This window comes from Maylandia zebra, linkage group LG23, assembly GCF_041146795.1.
Source record: "Maylandia zebra isolate NMK-2024a linkage group LG23, Mzebra_GT3a, whole genome shotgun sequence".
NCBI classification, from domain to species: domain Eukaryota; kingdom Metazoa; phylum Chordata; class Actinopteri; order Cichliformes; family Cichlidae; genus Maylandia; species Maylandia zebra.
The window spans coordinates 34,636,860-34,664,376 of NC_135188.1; the positions used below are offsets into that span (position 1 = coordinate 34,636,860).

The following is a 27,517-nucleotide window of genomic DNA, read 5'->3' on the forward strand; positions in this document are numbered from 1 at the left end:
ATCGTCTTACTAACATAATCAAAACCTCTAAAAAACAAAACCATCATAAGCATTTGTTGCTCTAAAACCTGTATATACGTTTCAGCACTGATGGCGTCTTTCCAGATGTGGTATATGCGACTTCCAGTAAAAATGATGAATGAATGAACTTGGTGTTTATGACAAGCCACGTTGCATCTCTCCTGTCCAGAAGATGCAGCAACCATGTATTCCATAACAAAATTCCAAATTTTGATTCCTATGAGCACAGGACAGTTTTTCACTTTGCCGCAGTCTGTTTTAAATGAGTTTTGGCCCAAAGAAGGTCAGCAGAATTTCTGGATCATGTTCAAATATGGCTTCTTTGCTTGATCTGCATTTATGGATGATACAGCAAACTCTCTTCTTCTAGAAGTGTTCCTGAGCCCATGCTGTATATTCAATGAAAACATACTCGTTTTAAACGCAACGCTGCTCGAGGACCTGCAGATCATAGACATTCCACATTAGCTTTTGGCCTTCTGCTGTGCACCGAGATTTCTCTGAATTTTTCAGTGACACTGTAGATGATGAAATATTCAACGTCTTCACAATTTTACACTGACAAATATTATTCTCAGTACTATTGAATTTGTAGGGGCTTTTTTTCCCTCTTTTTTTGCAGATTGCTAAACTCCTGCCCATCGTAATTAATTAGTTGCACATATGTTCCAGAAGAGTTTTCTTTTCAGTATCATTTACTTTATCAGCTTTTTCTTGCCCAACAAAGACACATGTTGCCGCCACCTAATTTAACTATATATATGTATTCTTGTTCAAAAGAAATTTTTCTAAATAATTCGTTAGTTTTTAAGCCTTCCTGTCTTAAAAAGAAATTGACTAAAAGTATAGACAAAATATGAAAAATAGCGATTACAATTCTGTAACCAAAATGTCCTCTGTTGAAGAGATAGTACTTAGAATTGAACTCCGGCTGGGCAGTGGGTCAACGTACCTCTTATTCTTTTATTTATTTGTTTGCCTGTCTTGTCTGGCAGTGTAGCAGTGAGAATTGTTGTCTGAAGGCCAAACAAAAAGCCCAACAGATTTATTTTCACAAGTGGACCATTACGTCTTTTGCTACAAATGGTCCACTTGATAGTCGTAGTTTATTAGAATTTTTTCATTTTTATTTTGAGTTATTACAATCATAACAGACAGGACTGGGGGATGGGAAAGAAGAAAGGAGAAGTTGGGGAGAAAGTTAACAGAAGACGAGGAAGAGAAAGAGAAAACACACACACACACACACACACACACACACACTGAAAATCTGTTTGACTACCAGTTGAAAAAAGCAAAGAAAACAACACAGTAGGGAAACCACAGCAACAACCAATATATGCATAAGTAGCAGTAAATGATAAATATTAAATGTTAAAGAACACCATAAAGTACTGATGATACATAACATGTTTAGAGGCAGCAGCCAATCCAGACAATGTGAACACCTGTGTGTGGGAGCGTTTAAGTATTTAATAGTAGGTACATGGAGCCACAGGATGGAGGAGACCCAGGGCCCAGACATTCAGATAAAATACTCCCTTGTAGTTAGACATTTAATGACAAAAAGTGGCTTTAAACCCCAGGGTAATCCTTCATGCTGTATCAAGAATAAAACAAAAAGACTATTATTAAAAACTCAGATTTTATACAGCTGAGGCCATATTGCTACTGTGACACAGAAAAAATAAGGAGTACTAAAGGATGACTGTGTAGAACCTAGAGGTGGGAATCACCATACATCCCATGATACGATATTATCACAATACTTAACGCACGATACGATATTATTGCAATTTTTAAAAATATTTTGCGATATTCAGATTCTGTACATAAAGGTAAACTTTATCAATATTCATTTTATCTAATATCAAAGTCTCACACTCAGTCTTTCTCTCATTTCAGTCAGTTTTATTGTTGACAAACTGAACGGTTTGTATTACAGTCTAGTCCAACTTAACTGAATGCAACCATCTGGTACAATTATAGCTATTCTGAACTATGAAATTTATGAAAACTATGCAGCCCATTCAGCAACTGAAGAATTTGAAAGTAAATTATTTACCATTAAATTAAAACAAAATATAATTTTACATTAAATAAAAAAGTTTTAAACTTAATTAAAATAAAACATGTCTTAAATTAAAATAAGTAAACTGTCATGTTTATTGGTGCCAAAAAACAAGTTAAACACATTTGGACAGTGAAGGAATGTCAGGATTCTTGCTCAGAAAAAGGATCAACATGCTCTGAAGTCAGAGTTCCAGTCCACAAAAACTTTTTTTGTAACAAAGTATCGATTTCTGCTGTCCCTGTATCAATACATTATTAGCAAACAAAATATCACGATACTACACAGTATCGATTTCCCCCCCCCACCCCTAGTAAAACCAGAAAGTGAGAAATCAGAGTCATCAACAGCACTGTGGTTTTACAAATCTTTTTATTTACAGTAAATCATTTAGTGGGAGTAGAAATTTAAATGCATTTGTTTTACTGTAACAAGTCGACCAACTGATATGAACCACCTTTCATATCTAAAATCTTTTATAACTACACAATCACCTAAATCATAATTCAATGGAAAAATTATTAATGACATATGACTAAGACTAACAAGACTAAAAATAAGGGGTTCGGAAACAAGAAGTACTCAAAGCACAAACCTCAGCTAAGGCAGCGTTTACTTTTAAGGGAATATAATTGTAATTGCTGTGTTTTCCTTGTTCTTTTTAAACATACTTTAAGAAGACTGCACAACAAAGTGCAGCCTTTTGCTATTTTCTCTGTTGAAACCCATTTATATATACTTCCCATCATTTTTTGCATATTTATTTTTTGTTTTAAGCAAAATTCATTTAGTAATAAATATCAGTGGAAAAACATTTGTGATAACATGTTTATTTAAAACAAAAATCTGGAACATTTTACATGTTTTCAAATTCTTATGTATTAAAACAGTTATAACCTGTAACTGTAATATACTTAAAGGCATAATGTAATTATCAATGATACTCAAAGTCTCCCAGGCCAACATGTTTTTGCCAGTCTGGAAACCTACTATCATTTTAAAAGGCTGTATGTAACATTAGTATCACTTTGTCCTTCAGATCAATCTATTGACATTCAAAGAGGTCAGAGGTCGAATGTGACATGATATTTTAAATATTTTTCCTCCAGTTCTATATGTTGACAATAATCACAGTTTCTAAGCTATAATGTTTTTGGTCATTTTTGACCAATAAATCATGAAGTCGACGTCCAAGATCTTTGTGGATGTAACTCAAAAGTTTTATTTATTTATCAAATAGAAATCTTTAAACTAAGCATACACAGACAGTTTACCTGTTGCTTGGCTGGATCACTGGAATCAGTGCAGGATCTGTAAGACATGACAAATACAGGAAATAAAGCAAATGTTTTCCAAGACTGAAAGCATGACTAAGGACAACTCTGAAACTTTAAAGTTGTAAAACATAAGTGCGAAGTGTAATGCAAACGATAGTGGGCAGAAACAATGTATTTTCACTCAGTCTGGAGTAATGTAGATGTGAAGCCAGAAAGTAAATGAGCCAAAGCTACCTCAAAACTGATGGTTTTGGACCAACTGAGAAGTCGACTGATTTTTGTTTTCAACAAAACTTGCACTGGAATCAAACAGGAATGTGTGCATCAATATACGTGGACACGTGCTAAACTAGCAGTTATGAAGAGGATGAATGGGTTGGTTGTTAAGAAGGTCCAACTCATCTTTGTTAAGAATCGAGGTGTGGTCAATTTCAGCTCAAAGGTTTACTTAGAAAAGCAAACTGTCTTTAGCAAGTAAGAAGTAAGAGTTGGTGCTGCCGCCCAGTTACTACAGGACAATTGGTTCTCATTCACACACAAGCTCCGTTTGAAATACAGAGAACCAAACGGGTCAAAAAGCCAGTGCTCGGTAGCAAATTTGGTTGTCACGTCAACTGGCACTGAAAATTTGTCTTCTCAACTTGAACATTGTCTTTTAAAAGAAAAATACAAAATAAACCATTACTAGACTATGGGAAGATCTCTTATCTGGTAGCAAATAGAACAAAAATGTCAAATAAGTTGTGAAATCATCATCTTACTATGATAAGATATACTGAGCAAAGACTCACTCTTGATGCTCTGAGACATCAGTTGGACCAAATCCTACACATCTCAAATCATACAATTTAGGTAAGGGCAATCAACTATACAAGTTATACAAAAAAAAAACCAACAAAGAAAAAAAACAAAAAAAACAACAACACACATGCTGATGGATCAGTCATGTGACCTGCATTTGAGCAGGTGTCCACAACACAGGGCCCACTGGGCTGCCCTTAACTGGTCCATTATAGGGTCCAAAACCAACTAACAGAGCAGCCTTGTGTGGCGGAGGTGTGGTCTTTGGCTCTGCTACAGGGGAGCGAGCGGTGGTTATGTACAGGACAGGGGGTCGACCACCTGATCCTGTACATCAGCCGGAAGCTGACATGTTGTGGCGATATGGGAGTCCATGCTGTCCAGGAGCGTGCCCGTTACCGCGTGGGTACTGAGAGCAGATTGGAAGCAGCAGCTGCCCCATCAGCCTCCCCGGCACCACCCCTCCCTGCAGCAGAGCCAAAGACCATACCTCCACCACACTTTGCAAACTGTATCCAATAGCATTATATTCATTATATACAGTGGTTTGCAAAAGTATTCGGCCCCCTTGAACTTTCCCACATTTTGTCACATTACAGCCAAAAACATGAATCAGTTTTATTGGAATTCCACGTGAAAGACCAACACAAATTGGTGTACATGTGAGAAGTGGAACGAAAATCATACATGATTCCAAACATTTTTTACAAATAAATAACTGAAAAGTGGGATGTGCGTAATATAGTGGTGACAGCATCATGCTCTGCTTCTCTTCAGCAGGGACAGGGAAGCTGGTCAGAGTTGATGGGAAGATGGATGGAGCCAAATACAGGGCAATCTTGGAAGAAAACCTCAAGTCTGCAAAAGACTTGAGACTGGGGCCGAGGTTCACCTTCCAGCAGGACAACGACCCTAAACATAAAGCCAGGCCAACAATGGAATGGTTTAAAACAAAACATATCCATGTGTTAGAATGGCCCAGTCAAAGTCCTGATCTAAATCCAATCGAGAATCTGTGGCAAGATCTGAAAACTGCTGTTCACAAACGCTGTCCATCTAATCTGACTGAGCTGGAGCTGTTTTGCAAAGAAGAATGGGCAAAGATTTCAGTCTCTAGATGTGCAAAGCTGGTAGAGACATACCCTGAAAGACTGGCAGCTGTCATTGCAGCAAAGGTGGTTCTACAAAGTATTGACTCAGGGGGCTGAATAATTACGCACACTCCACTTTGCAGTTATTTATTTGTGAAAAATGTTTGGAATCATGTATGATTTTCGTTCCACTTCTCATGTGTACACCACTTTGTATTGGTCTTTCACGTGGAATTCCAATAACATTGATTCATGTTTGTGGCTGTAATGTGACAAAATGTGGAAAAGTTCAAGGGGGCGAATACTTTTGGAAGCCACTGAAAGTGATAAAGCTTCAATCACGTCGTAATCTGTTGGTGGTTGCACTCTACTTATCGTATTATTTATTTTATTGCTTTATTACTTATTCTGTTTGTAAAAAAACAAAACAAACCAAACCAAAAAAACCCAACTATTTATTTATTACTTTAAAAAAAATTAGTTTTTTGTTCATTATTTTGTTTCTTTTCGCTCCGTGACCGTGCGTACATAAGTTTGTTCCACCTCATGTTAACATGTGATGCAAATGACAAAGCTCCTGAAGTGTGGTGAGACAGAATCACTGAGAGACTTAAATCCTTCTTGCTGACAGAAACCTCATTCGTGGCTTATATCACACCCAAGATGGTTAGGTAAAGGAGGTGAGCTGAGATGCATCGTTGATCTACAACAGCCTCTTATGAAAAGACAGATTAAAAGTGGAGAAAAATTAAGACTGTTCAGTGGTGATCTTGTTAAACGTATTTTTCGTAAAGGTCCTTTTTAAATTGCCCATTAGAAAATCCAAGTGCTTAATTATGTTGTAGTCTTACCCCATTTGTGAGTCTTTCCTTTTCCCCTTTAAGAATCAAGTGTTAATGACTTGCACCATCTTGTGCTCACAAGTGGTGTTACATGAGTGTAAACGCTCATGTAACACCATCCTAACTTCAGTGGATATCTGTCAGCACAGTAGAAATGCATTGTGGACATGAAGTCATAGCATATGGTAATGCTAAAGGTTTACGATTAACTAATCTCAGGTTTAGCTTTATTACATTAAAAGGTTGTCAAATCTCCAACATCAAATTGATTCTGTTGCTTCCCATAAAAAAGAAAAGAAAAAAAGACTTGACAATCATGCTTTCAATTATGATTGCAAACCGAGAATGGTAACGGCACACACATAAATGGATCAAGTCCACAGTTTTACACCCCAAAGTGACTTCATAATAATATGCACACTGTTAAATATATTCACATAGCCTGCACCAGTGAGCAAGGAAAGGCAAACTTATACATACAGAGAGTAAACTATGAAAAGCACACAAGTCATTTATGTATGATTTAGAATACAAACATGAAGAGAGGAAAAAGTTATTTACCTGCTGTAATCTATTCTTTAGCACCGGTCACATTTCCCAGATCCACTGACACAGAACCAGGAACATCTTTTGTTTTTTTAAACAAAGTGAAGCACGTGATTATGTACAGAATTGCAACACATACCCCTTTAAAATTGACAGGGCACACAAAGACGCAAAAAAGCAATCTAAAGAGAAGGGTCTCACCCACACCAAACAGGTGACAACAGTACACACACACACACACACACACACACACAGGGTGGGGCTTAAAATGTTAATGCAGCATACCAATTATTGTTTGTGCATCATTTACAAAAATTTGAACGTCATTGTTCACTGCATATTAATATTTAATCTCTAATTTAAAAAAGTTAAAGAATCTGTTTAACTAATTTTCAAATTTTAATTTAAATTATTACAATTTAATTGATATTGTTTATAGTAACTTGAAACAATTTTCACTAAAGCTGAACTTTGACATTCAGTCATGTATTTAATTCCATGTTTGAATTAATCTCTGTTTCTCTTCCACAGCATCTTTTATCCGGTCTTCCTTCTCTCGCCCCAACCAGCCGCGGCAGATGGCCCCGCCCCTCCCTGAGCTTATTTCTGCTGGAGGTTTCTTCCTGTTAAAAGAGAGTTTTTCCTTCCCACTGTCGCCAGAGTGCTGCTCATAGGGGGTCATATGATTGTTGGGTTTTTCTCTGTATGTATTATTGTAGGGTCTACCTTACAATATAAAGCGCCTTGAGGCGGCTGTTGTTGTGATTTGTATAAATGTATAAAACACAGCTCAAACACTGAGTCACTTAGAATATCCTTGTTTTTGAAAGAAAACTCTTTTCTCTTGCAAATGTAGAATTAGAAATATTTCAACAATAAATGATTACCCAGTCTTTAATATTTACAAAAGTCCTTTTCTAGTAGGCTTAATTCCTTTGGTCCAATGACACGAATCACCAACTGCAATCTTTCTTTAAAGAAAATTTCAATTTTTGTCCATAATCTACAATAAAAGCCAATTTATGAATCTACGTTTTTCTGAGCTATACCAGTTCACAAAGTACTCCAGATTCCTGAATCTCTCTCTCTTTTTTTTTTTTGTCCAAGTGAAAATGAACTGCAGTCAGCTAAATAGCAGAGCGTTACTACGCTCTCTTCTGCTTCTTTGTGTATTTCAAACAATGTTGATGGAGCTGAGATCATTTTGGAACTTGAAACAAATTAAAAACATAAAAAAATAAAAATAAAAATAAAAAAAGCTGTTATAAAGGAAATGACTGCAAATGATATACTGCCAAATTAGCATTATGAGGAAACCGATATTGGAGCCAGTACACACTTTACTTTAGAAAAATCATTTTTTCACTATTGTATTTATAGAGCAAAGTGCTGCATTATAAACTTGACCTGCATTAAATTGGGCTTTACAAGAATACAAAGACACAGCAGGATGAATTGAAGTCTATAGCTCGATCTGCACTTAACATGTCTTCAAGTGGTGGCTTCATTAAACGGTTCCCACAATACAATACTTTCGAAATAAAGAGTGAACAGGCAACTCCACAATGATGGGTGGTAACATATATTGGAAAGAAAAAAAAACAACAACTTCTGAGCCAAAATGTTAAAAGAACAAGAAAAGTAAAGAAACAAAGACACTGGGCAAAAACGGGGGGGGGGGGGGGGGGAATTGGATGACAATTAATGACGAAACAAAAAGATGCTGGACAAGAGGCTTGACACCCTTTCAGGTATAGTGGAAGAGGTTTGGAGGGGGCTCTGCTAATGGAAAGAGAGATTTGGGTGTTTTATTGCCACACCGTGTGGATACTGCTTGATGAGGCACACTTCCCTTCAACAGGAAGATGACCTTCACTATGCAAAAACTATCTGGAAAAGAAGCAACAGCACTGTTCAACATAATTTGTGCTCATGGATAAGTAGATCCACTGTAATTTTATTAAAAGCAGTACACATTACTCATGATAGAGTCTTAACTACACAGTAAGTGAAAGGAGTGCTTAAAAAAAGAAACTTTTTGATTAAAAGGAAACAAGTTCCTACAAATGTTTTATTTCTCTTCACCATCAAATACAGGATGATTTAAGCTGCTGAAACATTCACTCTCCATTAGTCTGAACAGCTCCTAAAAAATTGTAAGAATGTACAAAGGAAACACCACGATCAAAACACAAAGGAAAAAAAAAGTATTATAAGGACATAAAAATTTACCTTCCTAGCAATTTACCTTTGCTGGATATTTATCATTATAGCACTGACAGGTAGCCACAAAAACCAATACTGACTATAGGTCAATGTGAAAATTCAGAGAACATGCTAGCACGTGTTCTTTAATGGTTTGTAGGTTGGAAAATGTCAGAAAAAGCAAGTACAACCGACAGTCACATGGAGATACACTGCATGGACAGAAGTACAGGGTTAAACGCTGGCAACAAGGCAGCCTGTGAAAGATCTTGCCTCTGATATATCACCACAATGATACGTGGTATTATTGCAAAGAGGAAGCGTTTAGCAGGTCCCCAACCTTTATTGGGCCACGGACCGGTTTATGTCCGACAATATTTTCACAGACCGGCCTTTAAGGTGTCATGGAAAAATACAACAAAATAAAACCAGTACCGGTACCAAAAAAAGATTTGTTCATAACACACGGGAAAAGATCCAGGGAAACAGAGTTAACGATAAAAAAGAAAATAGCACTAAAAACCAATAAAAACCCTGAAGACCATAAATTTCACACCCGGTCTGTGGCCCGGGGTTTGGGGACCACTGATTTAGCAAAAACTGCAACTTAGCAACAGTTTCTTTTTGGAGCGGGGTCACTGGCTGCATGGATACAAAGTGTGGAATATTTGCTGACAACCAAGTTCCAGACCTCCTCTACCATTAACATCAGCACAAAAACTGTAAGCCAGGAGTTTCATGGCATGTAGTCCCATGGCTGAGCAGCTCCTGTAGATGTAATCTACCCAGTACTTTTGTCTAAATACTGTACTTCAATATTTGACTCAAATCTAAAGTAACAAGTCTAAGTTTCAGTTTGCTATGCCAAATTATAAATATTTCAAAAGGTTACCACTTGTTAATCTTGATAACCCAGTCTTGGAGAGATATTCAAAATCCCATGCTGGTAAAGCTCGTCAGCTTGTTACAATGAACATAGCAGAACATGTAACAGGAGCTGAAAGCAGTTCCTAACATCTCGAGACAAATATTTTTACCGGGTGTCTGACATAACTGGAAGGGTGCGGTGGGGGACCCAACAATATATCAATATAATAATATATCGCTTCCCATACCAATGTCTTGATTTGGTGCTGTAAGGTAAATGTGTAGTGAAGAAACAGAAATGTGATGCATCATAACTGTCTTGTAATGAATAAAAACAAACCAAAAATAATAATCACTGCTGAATCACTGCATCATTCAACTGTTTTTGTAGGTGAAACATCACCATAGCATACTATAGTACATACTGTACAGTTCCTACCCATAGTTATCATCGTTTACTCATTGTGCCTGCATACAGGTCAGCACACACTGAGGACGGCAACATGTTATCATACATTCTTGTGTTCACTTAATATTTGTTATTTAAAACTGTAACATTTGTTTTAAAACGTCTTGATGCATTCTCAATCATCCAGGGAAGTAAATCTCCAAAACGTTGATTCTGTTTATCTGGACGTAGCGTTTTGTGGGAGAAACGTTTCATCACTCATCCAAGTGACTCAGTCTCAGCTGACTGCAGGTTTCCCCAATCTTATAAACAGTACATCTGCATAATGACTGAAACCAGCCCACTGAAGGAACAATGGGTTGGGAGGTCAGGAACAGACCACTGTTCCTTCAGTGGATGCAGATGTGCTGTTTCTCGTAGTGTTTCTCCCACAAAACGCTACGTCCAGATGAACAGAATCAACTTTTTGGAGATGTAACATTTGTTGGTACTGACTGTCAAATTGCAGGAATAACACCACTATTTTTTTGAGAACTTTGACTTTGTGTTTTTGTAACCTTATTTTAAAATTCCCTTAAACCAACTTAAAAGTTTATCTCACACAATAGAAGTCATTACGACTGCAAACCTGCCTACCCTTAAAAGCATCCCTTAAAATGCTATGGAACTATGGATCCACAATGAAAACCCCCCGCTTCATTCGGACCACAGAGGGAAGAATCATATTCTACAAAAAAGTAAACACTGAGGACAAGTTTAAATAAAAAGCATGTTCTGTAATTTTATCAATTACAAAATAAATGCCCAGGAAAGGTAGCGGGCTTGTAAACTGTAAAAACAATAATTAGGGCTCATTAACACAGATCCATGAATACCAAGAGAGGTTAGTATCTACGACGCTTGTTATTTGGTCCATCAAAGACTCCCCCCACAGGACTGCCCCTCCCAAATCCTGGAGCTGGTCCAGCCTGGGGGCCCAGTGGTGCTGGCTGCTGCGGCTGCTGCTGCTTTGGAGAGCCAGCATCGGGTCGCCCCACCATGGGTCCGCCTTGTGGGTATCTATCATTTCGCTGTGTTATCATGACGTTGGTGTTGTAGAAATGGTGGGAACATTGAAGGATTGATATAAAAGTTGTGTTGCAAGTATGAGAGAATTTTCCCCCCACAAAGACATGAACAGAGGCCAGAAGAGCAATGATGCAAGGAGCAGGATTTTCAAGAATGGGTTCAGTCAGTGTTTAGTTTGATCCAAGTGTCATCATCCAACAGTAAACGGGAGAGAAATAAACCACGTAGACAAAGGGAGAGAGAGGAATGAAACTGTTAGTTAGGTTTCCAGTTTTAACAAAGCTCGTAAAATCTTAATTTTTCCCAGTATAATGTTTTTAAGGCTTGGCTGATGTTCAATTACTTTTTAAAATCATTTTTAGAAATTTCTTGGAAGCCAAATGAAACTTTTCTTCTGGAAAAACATTTCTTTATTTCTCTATATACATTACCATGGCTCCATTCTCTGACATCAATGGTGTCCCCATTTTTGCTGTTCCCTCTGGGCCAGTGGGTCCTCCCCTTCCACTCATGCCCATCATTTGACCTTGGTTACCACTGGGCCCCGCAGAGGCCTGGTTATAGCCATCTACACGCAAAACAACGGAGCATTGGTTGGTCTTTTGGTAGTTTAGTGTAATTAATGTAAATCAACGGTAGCTTAAAGACAGAGCTATTGTTAATATTTTAAAAGTTAACATTGGTTTTTGGTCAAAAGGTAAAAGATCCTGGAGTCTACGAGATGTACTCGAGCAACAAAAAGGGAATTACTATTTTGAGAAATTTCATAGGAATCCATCCAAATCTTCATCAGCATCACAGTTAAAACCAGGATGTCAACCTCAGAGTGACATAAACAAGATAAAGCCAAAGTCACCAGAATAATGAGGATACATCACCCAAATGTTTTTGCAGAATTTCATGGCAATTCAACAATGAACCAACTAAATGACCGACAAGACCATAATACTTGAGATAAAATAAATAAATATATTTTACAACCAAAAACCAACGTTAAGTTAAAATAGTGGACAAGGACTATGTTCCGACAGAATTATAAAGGCTGCCTCATGGTAAGTAAAAGACAGAAAATAAATAAATAAAAATAACACCAACTCCTAAAGTCCATAGATTTCTAATAACCCTTGGATTGCACATCACCATAATCACAATAAATACAGAGTTGGAGAAGCTAGATAGTAATAGTCAACTACCCCCCCCCCCCCAAAAAAAAAGACTTCTACAAACATGTGATTCATTATTTAACCCCCACCTCAAAAGACTGTACATTTCTGGAGCTAATAATCAACTTGACTTGAAAATTACTCTCAATTCAGAATCAATGATCAACATAATCCTATTTACTGAATTAGGCCAATATTTCTTTTACATGATAAAAGATGTGAGCAAAAAATAAAGAAAATCATTCTTTAAGAAAATCAATCATACTTCTAAATTATAGGAGATAGAAAGAGCATTGTACACAAGTTTTCAAGCATTTTGAATGAGGATTAATCACCATTTGAAAACTGACTATTATCAGAATACAAATAAATAAACAAATAAAACGCATACTACATATTTTACTTTGCATTCAGGTATAATCAACATGACTAGATCAGCGAAGGCAGTTTAACTAACACAAACATCTACATATCCCCCATCAATAGTTTCAGAGCAACATCATAATTCTGCCAGACTCTTATTTACAAACAATGCCATACATTCAGTGTATTCATATATTATTTCATTTACTGGTTAAAGTAGCATACTCAGAAAAGAACTTTATGGAGTTGTCACTGGGACAGGCGAAAGTGATATCAAAGAAAACAAATTAAAGAAAGTTGTTCAAAGTGTATCTAACACCATTTATATATTAAAACAAATGACATGTGTTAAAGAAGCAGTGTGCAGGACTTGGTAGAGATCAGGTAGCAGACTGGAACCAACTACAGTATTTGTACTTCACTCTGTACATATATATTAGAAACATAGAGCTCAGTGTTTGGGTATTATTGGACACTGCAGAAAAATGACACTATGACAGGCCTAGTGAAAGTGGATCTGTTGTTTCCATGTACAAAAGAAGCGTTTCTTCTAAGCTAACAAAAATATACGAAATTACATGGGTTTCTACACTAATGAAAACACGATTAAGGATACTATTCAATTTCCTCTTACTTACATAGTAGTAACTTTAATTGTGAGATTTTGGAGATGCTACACATCTACCTTAACAGTTCCCCAATTTTTCCATCTTGTTGCATTAAAATGTTTTCTGTGACAGCTTGCACACTGTTTTAGCATTAGCTAAACCTTGATGGAACATAAAAGACTGTCATACATAGGGATGGGTACCGGTGTCCGGTGCCATGATGGCACCGGTTCTGACATAAACGGTAGTAACCAGACCGAAAAGCAGTGCACATTTCGGTGCTTTATTTCGGTGCTTTTTTTCCCTGAGCTGTGATACACTTCTAGCCAATCATTTTACGTTTCCGAGGATAGTAGGCGGGTCCAGGTACGTATGTTTTTTTTTAGAGCAGAGCTACAGATTAAAAATGCCCAAGGCGAAGCGGTCAAAAGCCTGGCTGTACTTCACAGCAAAATATGCAAACTCAGCAGCCTGCAACAAGTGCTTTAAGCTGATACTGTGATACTGTCAAAGGAGGTAACACCAAGAATCCGATTAAACACCTGGCGACGCATAGCGTTTCTTTTTAAAAGCCCAGAAATGCGCCGTATTTGATAGCTTGCTGCGAGACCTCACACCGAGCGCATCTACTGCGGGTGGGTTGCCTGTTATGCAACATCCCCCAAAAACACGAAGAGGAGAGTCCTGGCCCCTAGCCCTGTCAGTGTAGCAGAAATGATAAGGATGATGGCAGCAGCAGCCGTTCTTCTCTGCGTGAGTAGCTTAATGTTGTTCGTGTGTAATTTACGTTGAGTAGGCTAACCACGTTATTACATTAATGCATGTAAGGTGAACTAGCAAACATCATCATAGCTACATGCGGCTGTCTTCTTGTTTGATGGCAGATACTCCCTTCACCCTGGCCAAAAAGGCTAAAATGACCAAAGAAAAAGTGGAAAACAGTTAAACATGAGAGGTTTTTGGATAAAGTTTGTGTTTTTTTCCATTGTTTAAGCACTGCTTCCAGCCAAGAGTGATACCATATATGCCCCATAGCTGCAGAAAAGGCTAACATTGTTATCTTTTTACAAAAAACCAGCTGAACATGAGAGGTTTTTGGACCAATTTTGTGTTCTCCATTCTTTAAGCACCGGTTTGAGCACCGTTTGAGCACCGGCACCGTTTCAAAAGTACCGGTTTGGCACCGGTATCGGATAAAACCTAAACGATACCCATCCCTAGTCATACATTATAACACTGCACTGGATGTCATGGATCTCTTACAGCAATCCACAAAGTTACCAAAGACAGATTAAGGTAGGGCAGGCAAGTTACAACTAGCTAGCTAACGAATCGTCACTTGTGTCTTGGATAATTTTTAGTTATTAAAGTAAAAAAAATATATTAACCATTGCTATGTACAGTTACATAATTGATTTTTAATTAAAATCAATACTGTTTATTATTAAAGTTAATATCATTGATCACATTAGCTGATAAAGTAATTTGTAAAGCTACTCAACTAGCATTTCCACTCACACAGCAATAACGTTAGCAAGAATTGATGGTGCTATAACTTAGCTAAACTACATGAATTTGATGGTGCCAACAATGCCTGATGACCTGACATTACTTTTACAAAGAACATGAATTTAGCAGCTGATGAGCTCCAGAAGTGAAATTCATCCTGTAACAGAAATCACTCACCAACATTACCCAATACAAGGCCAACTATAAACTGAAGCCCCTGCTTGGGTCGCCCGTTTTATCTAATACATTACAACACTAATTACTCTTGCTTTTTCGAGGCACTAAAGAAGGCCGTTATGGAGCAAGCACAGACAAAACGGCTTTTATTTTTGCAGAAAAATTGCAAGCTCCATTAAGCTTCTGTTAAGCTCCATTATAGTCTGTTCACAGATTGCAGAATTATTCATGTATTCAGATGCTTCTATATTGGCAGAGTTAGAGTACCACCAGACGCTTGCCCTAAATCTACAGTGTACCAAAAGCTTTGTAATATTAAGCTTCTTTAAAAAAAACTGAGGAATACTTTGACTTTTTAAAAATAATAGAGAAAAAAAAATCATGTCAAATGTATGACACCTGCAAATCATTTTTTTAAAGCACTGTAGATAGTTACACTGAAAAGCACACATTACGAACCAGATACAGTACTCTCTTTAAATGAAGTTAGCTAGACATTTTGCTATGAGTTATTGAGTTGCTATGAGACATTTAAATGAGTTACTGCAGAATGGTTTATAAGGTGATGTGCAATCCTAGGTTATAGTCTTTATGCTAAACAGCTAACATTAAGATTAATGTGTCGAGTCTATATAATGAGAATCCACAGTCCCCAGCCCCTCATCCTGCACTCAGAAGATCACAAATTGTTGAAGACATGATTTGTATTCCCAACATGAAAGAAAAAGAATTAAGTCTGCATGTACTGCAAGGCTAAAGGCCAAGACTTGTACAACTTAAAATATCACATAAATGAATATGTTTTTAACATTTATTATCTATTATGTCAGACCCACACAGAGCTGAGGATGAAGGCTCAGAGACCCAGTAGTTCTCAAACTATCAACCCCACCACCCTAGGAGACAGTACCCATTCAGCACACTGTAAATTCTTGTTAGTATCAAGTCCATGTTATTGTGAGGAACATAGTTTATTTTTACTGCTGTGTACTGCATCCCAACTGACTCCATTTCCAACTGAAAAAGCATTAAAAACACTCCAATATATGTTAATTGCAGTGTTGGAAATAAGCCACTAGGAATGCAAGAAGAATAAACCTGAAACATGAAAACAAATCACTTGATCTGGTTTTTGTATTAACCAGTCCTTACACAATGATGCCCATACCTCCCATATTAATGGCTCCACGAGGGCCCAGCTCACCCACTCTCATTTCCTGTTCTCTCTGGAAGAAGTGAAGAGAAGCCTTCAGAATAACACTGCTAAAATACAAACGCTCAGCGGAGAGCCAACTGCAGAACACTCACACTCACAAATCATTACATTTCCACACAATGGCAGACAAGCAATCTCACACTTGGATGAATAGCAGTTGTAGTAAAGCTAGAATTTAGTGTTAGCTTTAGTGCTTCTTTGACTCTATTCAAACAAGGACAAATTACTTTTGTAAAAATATGTATCAAATAAAACTGTTAATATCTGACACACCAAGTTGGCAAATTTCATAAAGCACGTTCTTCATATGTGAATCCAAGGACGGCATGGTGACTGCAACAATACTGTAAGGGAGCCTTCATTTGTAGTAATTTATCAAGTTACAGAATGTCAAGGATGGAGAACAAAGTAAATAGAGTCCATTTTGCCTCTCTCTCGACCAATAACAACAGTTTTTGCAATACAGACCCGCGTCAGTATAAAAATGAAAGCACTTGGACATATCTGAGTACAGCATATACAAGTGCATTTCTCCTTTAAATAATTAAAAATATTATATATAAATACAATATAACTGGTTTGTAATTTTTGTAAATCCAAAAATGTTGTTCTGAAGTTCTTTCCTTGTTTTTTTTTTTTTGTTTTTTTTACATAAACATATCATATAACAACTAGTGTTGTAATTTTTGGTTTGCATTGGAAGCTAAGCACAAAACGCACACAGTCACCATATTTACCCAAAGTCAAAAATCTATGTACATGTACATTAATGGTAGCAGACAGGCGAGGATTTGGCGATACCCGCTTAAAAGGTCATTTTGGTGTGTCCGACCCCATGGTCACGCTCGCTTTTCCACACGCACACAACACCCCTACTAAGACATTTCATTTACACACACACACACACACACACACAATCCTGCAGACACAAAAAGTAATTAAGATTCAAAACAGACCAAATCTAGTATGAGAAAACATAAAAAAAAAATAATGTTCTATTTTAATATAAAGTAAAACTTGTATGAGTAGGTCGATATGCACATTTCCACAATTAAATCACAATCTATACAACAGACTTTCATAATACAGTTCAACAACAATCATGAATGTGGCCTACATCAAAGATATCATTGGAGAAGGTGGGAGAGGAAACAAGTTACTGGAAATACTGTGATTCTAAACTTCTGTACCATTTACTGAACTTACCTTTTAAATGGTCACTATGAAAAACTGACTGACACTAGAAAACTGACTAAAATTGCACTAAAGTATCTATCAAACAGTGATTATTTTACTGCTACTTTAAACTCTAGAGAGCAACAAATGCAAGATTTAGATTCTTGGGAGACAATAAAACCTACAACATTGTACTACAACCTACACCTAAGTACTACAAATTACAAGGACATGAGCAAGTTTAAAAAAATATTTTACTCATCATTGCAAGATATTACTATTATGTGGATATATACTATATCCACATTAAGTGGCAAATGTCCTGACAAACAAAACATGAAACCCTCTTAGTTGTCTGGTTAATACAAAGTGGTTTCTAATTGCTCTTTCTCAGGTATTCTACTACAAAAATATTCATGTTCATTGACACTTCCATTTTTTGTACTGTATTTTTTGATTACTACTCTGACTAAAAGTCATAAGAGACAGATGGCAGACATTGGTAGGTCTAAGTACATTTGTTCAGCATCCATTTGCTATGTGAAAGTAAAGAGACGCCAACAGGACCTTTAAACACAGCAAAGGACACGAAGAGAAAAGTTATAACAGAAATCAATAAAATGCAGTATCATACGAACAGCTACACACCTACATGACAGCATAGTCAGATCATTACAAATAGTCACTGCTGTTAACACTAAATGTTGCTTTTTACCAGCTGATCATATACAGAGCCCTCAGCATGTTTAAAAACGAGATATTTATAGACTCTGTAAAGATATTTTCAAAGTTAAGCCCTACATGTTACACTTTAATAAGATAGAACAGGTTGGGGTGGATGTCACATGTTTTATTACATAACTAATATTTTCTTTTTAAATCGTAGCAAAAATGTCTATGTAGCAAAAACTCTATTCACACAACCTGTATTGAGATCATGAGAACTTAATTTAGAAACTGGCAGTGCAACAGAGCTACACTATTTGACTTCAGATTTTGTTTAGTGCATGTGCATCCTGCTAACTGAAACGAAACTAAGGCACATCCTTACAAAAAGGTGGATTGCCACATAAGACTGTTGAGCACTAAGACATTAATAGCTTAATTACCTAAAACAACACTTCTGCAAAAATACTGCTAATACTTAATTTTTATTTTGTATAAAAGCTTTTTGTAGTTCTTTAAGAAAATAAAAAATTAAATAGACCCCTTTTAAAAGATAAAAATAAATCAGCTTAAAGTTTTGAAAACATTGTCATGATCTTCTGAGCTCAGCATCTGAACTACACAAAGTCTGAGACGGATGTAGTTTCTATGAGGGTCCTAACTACGACCAGTCTTGCAGTCATATTTTCTTCCTTCATTACAATTTTATTTATTTAAATAAATAACTAAATAAGAACAATCAAAAAACGCCAAGAGTCGATTAACAATCCTCACAATAGTGGAGCAGTTATAGCTGCATATACATTTGGGATGTGTTTGTTAAAGATAACACGTTTAAATAACAACACATCTAAACCCAGTTTCTTAAACCATGCTGGTGGTTTACAGCGTAATGTGTGATTAGAGATTTAATGATGCATTGGACAGATTAGGCTATGTTATTCCATACTGTTAGCAGACACATAAATGTGGCACAGCCAATTAATTTTTGCTTTATGAGGAAAAAGAAAAAAGAAAGAAAGAAACAAATTAACACCAACATGCTGAACATGTATCACTGACTATGTTACGACAACAAATAAGGCTTACTGTAAATCCTTTATTATTTAACTTAGGAATAAATATACATAAACTACATATACATTAATATGGTATTAAAAAAAATATTGTAGGTCACCATTTATTGAGTACTAACTACGAACAAACAGTTTTCTCTATACATATTTACATCGTTGAAATGCCTAATAAGCATTTCAGGAACTATGTGAATTCTACATCAATCACAATAATCATGCATTTTGAACCCCCACTGACAACTGAGTATTCAATGGCTCTGACTGCAACTAATAAAGCATTACAAGCTTTCATAAACAGGAGATGAAGTCAAATAAAGCTTGAAGTAGAGCTGGGCGATAGAACGATAACGATATGTATTGCGATATAACTTTTTCTCGATAGAAAAATTAAACTATTGCGATAGACCTCGCCGCTCTTGTCCTCTTAAAAAAAAAGAAAAAAAGAACAGCCAATCCAAATTAAGTAGCGCAGAGCCGAACCAATCACAGCCGCAGCGTCACGTCACGTGACTTGTTACGTACAGCACAAGTGCCAAGCCGCACATGTGTATTTGTTTGGGAAGCAGCCAGCCACCGTACCGCCCGGGTAATGGAGGAAATGAGTGTGCCGACTAGAAAAATCAACCGAGCGTGACCGAAGAGAAAACAGATGATGGTTCCAATGCCGGAGAGATTGTCGAACGGAAGAGCCATAGAAGTTCCGTAGTGTGAAGGTATTTCGGCTATTTCAAGTCTGACAAAAAACAGAGTAGCGTGCACTGTAAATTGTGCCGAAAGCAAGTCTGGAAATACAATAAACTGGTGCATGCGCTACGTCCACACGTACCCGGGTATTTTTGAAAACGCAGATTTTTCTATCCGTTTGCGCCTTTCGTCCACACGTAAACGGCGTTTTTGGTCACTGAAAACGAAGATTTTTAAAAACTCCAGCCAGGGTGGATATTTTTCAAAACTCCGTTTTTGCATTTACGTGTGGACTAGAAAAACGGAGAAAACGCAGCGTCAAAGGTGTGCGCATTTTTTGACGTCACACTGTGCGCCACGTTATTGTTTCGGTGAAATGAATTTCTACAATACTGTTACTGTTAATTCTACTCTCTGCAGTGTTTAAATGCTTACATATACACACAGTTACTGTCCCTCCACACATACGACTGGGTTCTGCTTCTACGCCCCAGCTTTGTTTACTTTTTCCCACCGAGGCTTCTAGACTTCTGATTGGCCAACATTTCTGCACGGTTAGGAATCTAGCACCACCTGCTGCTTTGGCATGTTCATAGCAGCGTTTCCCTTCATTTCTGCCTTTATGTGTGGACGGGATTATTTTTTAAAACGAAAACGGAAAATCTCCGTTTTCAAAAATACCCGTGTACATGTGGACGTAGCCTCAGTCTCTGACTGGAAGCGCTAATTCGTCATTCGGCTTTTGTCAGACTAAAGTAACTGTTAAAAGTGTTTGAAAAGCTCAGCTATACAACAAGGAGAGATTGAGAATTTCCTTTTAGTTCTCAGTTTATTTGATATTGACAAAAGTTAGTCAGTTTTGTCTGTTCTTCTGTAAAACAAACTAAGATTTATTTTTAGAATTAATATTTTGTTTCTAAGTGGAATTGACAATTTAGTCTGTTTCGTTTGCTCTATTTTGAAACTTAAACGCTTTAGCGGCTGCCTTTTGTGTAGTTTGCAATATTTGCCTTTATTTATCTGAAAAAGCCTCATGTTCCTTAAGTACATCTACCCTGTTGACTTATGGGAAATAAATATTTAAATCAAAACAAGCTGCTGATTATTTCACATTTTACTTGTGAGCAACTGCACTTTTAAATCTTACAAATATAGTCATTTGGCTTATATCGTGATATATATCGTTATTGCCTGAAATGAAAAAAACATTTCGTGATATGAAAAAATCTTATATCGCCCAGCTCTAGCTTGAAGTCAAATAAAGCTTGTAGAAAAACTACAAAAAAAAAAATAGTGAGTCAGATTCTTGTCAGTTGAAGTGACGCAAAATGAATCCAAACAGGAAAAACATGTTCTGCTCAGCAAAGACCACAGGCTGTATATAAAATATAAACACAGCCACCGGGTCAGGGAAGTGAAGCTAATCTTGACGTTCCCTCACTATCACTGAGGGCTGCTACATGTTAGCTATTTGTATTAACTTGTTAGTCGTATAAACTGGGTACAAAGTTAATATACCAGTGAACTCCAGTCACAGAAATGTTTTGAATCATGAAATTTCATCAGTGTCGTCATTTGTTAGAAAATTTGTGTTTTCTGCTTATTTTTGCATAAGTTGGCTTATTTTACAGTTACAGAACGAAAGATTCCAACTTACAGTTTTGGCAAATAGAAGAATTTGAATGCTATTTATATATCTACAATGCACACAATAGTGTTGGTATGACCAAGTGCTGTGACCAGAGAAAGGGAAACAGTTATCATTCCTAATAATATCACTTATTAAAGTTAGCAAGCTAGCCTGTGATACCTGACCTTTAAGTGGTGTAACTTCTTGTTCCAAATAACCACTTCGGTAACAGCCACATGCCAAGCTCGCAGTTTCCAAAAAATAATATTTCTTTCACTAGTTTGACAAAAGAGCATGCAGCACTTTTCCTACTAATCAAATTTGCTGTCAAACTAGATTTCTACACAAGTCTGACTATAAAAGAAATGTCAGTTCTGGGGATGTTTCTATAAGGATAGCGACCTGAAGCACAAACTAAACCCAACATTTGTGCATGTGGTCTGACATACTCACACTACTTCTGCTCTTAGAAGCCAAAAATGATAACTTCAACCAACCCAGCGTGTTAAAATTATGGGTTATTTTGGAACTGATGTATGAAGTACAGGATACATCGTCATATTAAAACTACTTCCTCAAGAAAGGAATAAAAGTGATTGCAACAGATAAGACACACTACTAGTAACAAAGTCCAACAACTGAAGGTTATGAAGTAAGATGTAAAGGTACAGCTCTGTATTGATGGCTATACAGGGTGTATCACACTACTTAGGTAGTTTCATCAAAGTCAATAAGTCAATCTCTTTATATTCCTACATTTAGACCTTTGAAAATGAACTATAAAACAAAACAAAATCTATGGTGCGATGTGACATGCATAAATATACAGGTTGTGTATGTAAGTATTAAGTAAGAAAGTATTAAAAAAAACACCAGCCTTTAGGTTACATTACTGGCAGATGCTATTAATTTTAGGTGGCTGTGTACCCTCACATCAGTATAGAAAGTAACCAGGCAGGTGGATGTATGTGCTCCATCTGTACTCACGTTTTCCATGTAGTTTGGTTTGAAGCCATCTGGTTGGCGTCTCAGGTCCTCCTGCTCTCTGTGCCTCATCAGCTCCTCCTCCCTCCTCCTCCTCTCCTCCTCGTGCCTACAAAGCAAAGAGTGAACAATGTGTGAACAATTGCAGATCGATTAACACAAACCTCAATGAGCTTTAAAAGAAAGCATCTTATCGTCAGATTGATTCTAGTCCAGTAATTTTCATTTATTTTTAATATGTAAACAACCAAAATAAATGGGACAAGTGGGGTAAAAATGAACCACGACTTTTAACCTAACAGATCTGTGCCTCGAGAGAAGCAAAACAATATCATTTGGCCCTTTACAGTAAATACTAATCACATTAACCGCTTAAATAAAGAAGCACACCTCATCTCTATCTGCTTTCGTCTCTGTAGCTCTTGGTTGCGAAGCTCCTCAAGTCTCCTCAGCTCCTCCTGACGTCTCATTAGGTCTAGATCAATGACAGTAAACGTAAAAAAGTTCATCCAAGAAATGAGAGACTCACTGGAAAGGCAACTGATTGTAAGGCTACATTATATTGCATGATATTTATTTTCACCAAGTTCTGTGAAATAACAATTTTTCTTTCTTTCATTTTTTAAATCAGAGAAAACACTAACAGTATTATTAACCAGTTCATTTCGGAAAGGTCCATATACTTTTCTTCCATCTAAATATATGCGAAAAGCTGATTAGCATCTCCAAAACATTACTAGATATTATCCACATTAGCAGGCTGGTATTAAACTCGATATGTAAAAATGAGCAATAAAGGTCACAGATCACACCTTGTCTCATTAACATGAGCTGATGTTCATGCTTGGCTGACTCCAGCTCGGCCTCCAGTTTCTCTTTAGCCTCTTTAATGTTCCTGTCCACCTGGTCCCTCTGCTGTTTCTCCATCTCATCAAGAGCTTTCCAACGAGATGAGAACTCAAACTCAAACGTCCCGGGCTGAGCAAAACGTGGCTTCTGTTCTCGTTCCCTGAGGAGAAAATGCAAGTACTGTCAATAAATCCGAATTATAGCATTCCTCTGATACGGACCTTCAGTTGTCTACAACAGTATCAAAGGAAGGAAACAAATCCACTGAATTACGATGTGACTGCAAAATGACTCATTGCTTACTTATAGTACTTCGGAGTCTTTTGGAGCAGTTTTTCAGAAAGACCATCCTCATCATCAAAGTGTTCTGCAGGTTCCACAATGGCAGGACAGGGTGTTCTGAAAAAAGTGAAGAAACTGTTAATTCTAACATTAGCAGATATTATCGTATGTACAGAATGATTATTTACACAGAACTACTGTATAGTTCTGTGTAAATAATCATTCTGTACATACGAAAATTTTTTAATCCTACAACCGTTTATAACTTGCATAGTTCACATTTCTGTATAACTGTATATCTCATATTTCTGTATAGTTTTTTTTATTTCATATTTATATCCTGTTCATAGCCTGTACATAGCTTGTACTCACTACAGCCTGTACATACTTATAGTTATAGAATATTCACAACATACTTCATACCGTGTACATTGTAACATACCATAATAGACCCATTTCTGTAATATACTTACATATCTATATTATTGCTAATATATATTGTAATATATCTATATCACTAAAGCACTTCTGGATGGATGCAAACTGCATTTCGTTGCCCTGTACCTGTGCATGTGCATTGACAATAAAGTTGAATTCTATTCTATTCTATTGGTTAATAAAATTTGGGAGATCCGCATATATGCATTTGGCAACCTGTTTTGCCAAATGCCATGAGGACAGTTAATTTTCCACTGGACAATCTCCTCTTATTTTAAAAATTCAGTCACTTCTCACCAGCTATCCCCAGCCCTTCCTGGCCTGCATTTTTTGCACAACTGCTGGCTCACTGTCCATGCTGCTATTCGAGCATTTCTCAGTACCCTTCAGCTGCTTCTCCAGATGGACTCCAGCTCCATTATCTTGGACTGCAGCTTCTTGACATCTCCTCCATGCTGTAGGGTCTGTTAGAATGTTCAGTAGGAGGAAAACTGCTTCATGTGATGCTAAGCTACTACTACTGTCACCAGCTGAAGTCCCAGGAGATTTAGTTAGGATTTCATTTGTGTGACAACTCTCACCGGAGAATGATTTGATTATATTGCTCACATATTTGTGACAAAGTGATTATGGAAATAAGTTCTGAAAGCATGTCCAATTTGTGCAGACTCATGTATCTGTACACTCAGACTTACTGTATTAATCCTATGAAACATCGCCACAGGAAGTACTGGGGATACCGATGAAGGGTGACAAAATTAATCCTAAAACCATCTTTTTCACTTCTATAATGGCAAGGACCTAATGTGGTGTTGCTGCATTTTTAAAATAAAAACAAGTTACTTTAAAGAACCGAATGTAATTACAAACTCAACACCAGAATGAACATATTCAAATGTTTTCAGCTCATTAAATAGCCTCATCCCTCTGCTCCTTACGTGGTCAGCAACAGTGCTCCCTCGGTGCAGCGCTCCAGAGCTTTACGCGCTGCTACTTTGCTTGCAAACTCCACAATGCCTCTCCCAGTGGGACGACCTCGATCATCTGTCACAGCAATAGCCCGTTCCACTGGTCCAAACTGGGAAAACGCCTGAGGATACAGCGAAGTTAGGTAACCATAAATGCATAAATCATTGTAGCAATACATGCAGATTTTACTAAGTAGTTTTCTTCTCTTGTCTACTCTACCTGTTCCAGCAGTTCATTTGTCACCACAGGCAGCAGATTGCGCACTGTGAGCGCAGAACCGTGTGTGGCAAAGCGGACTCTGATTGGTCGATTATTCAAAATAGTCCCATCCAGCTCGACTTTAGCGATCTCTGCTACAGTTCGGGTTTCCTGAAGGGATAAAGACGCATTCCCTCAACATTGCTTTCACGCAACATTGTTAAAGTGTGCCTGACATAACGTATAGGATGTAGAATTGCAAAAAAATAAATAATTTACTCTCAAATATAAGACGCTACCTTCCAATATATATTAATTAGTAATGCTACATAAAAGCTTGCTATATGTGTGTGTGTTTATTATATTTGAGGCTTCACGTTAAAACCAACAAGTAGAACTATTTTCCATACCAAACGAATGAAGCCGAAGCCCCGCTCTCTGTTGATGAACACCTCGTTGACGTTCCCATATTTAGAAAACAGGTTTTTGAACTCCTCCTCTGGAATATCCGGCGGGAGACTGCCGACAAAAAGACGGGAGCGCTGAGTGAACGTCTTTTCACCGGGCTTTCGGAAACTAGTAATGTCTAGGGTCATTTCTGTCGGGCCTTCGCCGCTTCCTTCCACAGCTCCTTCCATTTGTTCAGTAACGGGGGACTGCCTCGGCGGCGGGGCCGGGCTGTCTTTGTTCGCCGATGTCTGCTCCGCCGCCGGTGAGTCGGTTCCGCGTCTCGCCGGTTGAGGAGAATTGTTGCTTTGCATGTTAACTTGTTGCATATTTCGATTAGCCATGCTTGGAATACTTTTGTAGAAATTTGCCCAAGTTTAATTAACTGGCTGCACACCAGCAATGCCTGCAAACGCCTCCTTCTAATTTTAAAGATGGCGACGGCTGCGTGCGCAACTTTCTTCCAGTTCTCGTGAGATTTGTGGCAGACGCATCGGGTAAGCGTTACCATAGTCACTACAAGATTTGATGGTTCGTTTTAGTGTAAAGAAGTATTTACCAATTACTGTAGAAAACAGTGAGAACTGTGAGAAGAGACTTTTGCAACTGACCCTGTTACTAGTAACAGCGCGTTTGAAGCTGAAGCTCCGGCGCATTCAACACACTTACGAAACGAGGCTTGGTTCGTCTGAACAGAGTCACGTGACCAATGACGTCCGAAACTTCATTGGACACGATTCAACAGAACCTTCATTCACCATGGAACACGTTTTAACAAGGAAGGTTAATTAATCAAAATGATTTATTATAAACATAGACATAACGTCATTTTTTCACCCCAAAAAATACATGTTCAAAGCACCATATCAGCCCAATATCAAACAGAAGCTGTTAATTCAGCTCTGTAGAGTGGGCATCATAATAAAGCAGTTCATTTTAAGTTGTAGATTCATGCTGCTCTTCTTATTTTTGCCCACCAGATGTCACCAAAGATGACTGTGTTGAAGAGCTTCGAGTAATGAACCTTTTCTCAATACAAGCTTTAATGCTTCAGAAAGCTACATTTGGCTATCACTATTACACATGTTGTATTGTATTGTTGCTGCTGCTGCTGCTGATGTTACTCACATCATCCTCAGATACTCAGTCTGTAGAAAGTTATATATTTAAAATATATACTCTACCCATCAAAACTTTGGACACACCTTCTCATTTAATGTGTTTTCTTTATTTTTACTACTTTCTACTTTGAAGATACATACTGAAGACATCAAATATATGAAGCAAATATATGGAATTATGCAGCAAAGAAAAAATATATATATAAAAAACTCTGAATTTGTCTTATATTTTAGATTCCTGAAAGTAGCCACCTTTTGCTTTGTTGATAGCACTGCAAACCCTTGGCCTTCTCTCAGTGAGCTTCATGATGTAGTCACCTGAAATGGCTTTCACTTCACAGGTGTACCTTGTACAGTGTTCATTTGTGGAATTTCTTGCTGTCTTAATGGGGTTGGGACCATCAGTTGTGTTGTGCAGCAATCAGGTTGGTACACAGCTGACAGCCCTATTTGACAACAGTTAGAATTCATATTCAATTCAATTCAGTTTGATATTATTTATACAGCGCCAAATCACAACAACAATTACCTCAAGGTGCTTTATATTGTAAGGTAGAGCCTAAAATAATACATACAGATACATACAACAATCATATTGTGGTGTGTTGGAAGCGGCTAGTTATCTCCCATCATGCCTTGGGAATATGTGTTGCTGTTTAAGATGTTTATTCGGGTTCTTTTTTCAATTATTGACTCTGCCCTGAATATTTCCCCAGCTTCTTGTATTAATAGTTCCTCAGACACCTGTGAAAGGTTTTTGAAG

The 27,517-nt window shown here is 37.3% G+C and overlaps 1 protein-coding gene across 5 annotated transcripts; it reads right to left on the bottom strand.

Annotated features, from left to right (window-relative positions):
• Nucleotides 1-2,447: 2,447 nt before the first annotated feature.
• On the bottom strand, nucleotides 2,448-26,096 carry pspc1 (paraspeckle component 1). Of its 5 annotated transcripts, none has more exons than XM_076880745.1 (10): nucleotides 25,597-26,096; nucleotides 25,208-25,357; nucleotides 24,958-25,109; nucleotides 23,603-23,698; nucleotides 23,263-23,459; nucleotides 22,841-22,925; nucleotides 22,454-22,559; nucleotides 16,187-16,244; nucleotides 11,630-11,766; nucleotides 2,448-3,403 (listed from the first exon to the last, which is right to left on the bottom strand). In XM_076880745.1, exons 1-10 carry the CDS (start codon nucleotides 25,975-25,977, stop codon nucleotides 3,392-3,394), a joined length of 1,374 nt encoding a protein of 457 aa, XP_076736860.1. In that variant the 5' UTR covers nucleotides 25,978-26,096; the 3' UTR covers nucleotides 2,448-3,391. The 5 variants fall into 5 exon arrangements, 3 of the variants coding, with proteins under 3 accessions (XP_076736860.1, XP_076736861.1, XP_004552605.1); XM_004552548.6 differs by lacking the exon at nucleotides 2,448-3,403 and adding an exon at nucleotides 8,587-11,200; XR_013095828.1 differs by lacking the exon at nucleotides 16,187-16,244 and having other exon boundaries at nucleotides 25,597-26,094.
• Nucleotides 26,097-27,517: the final 1,421 nt, after the last annotated feature.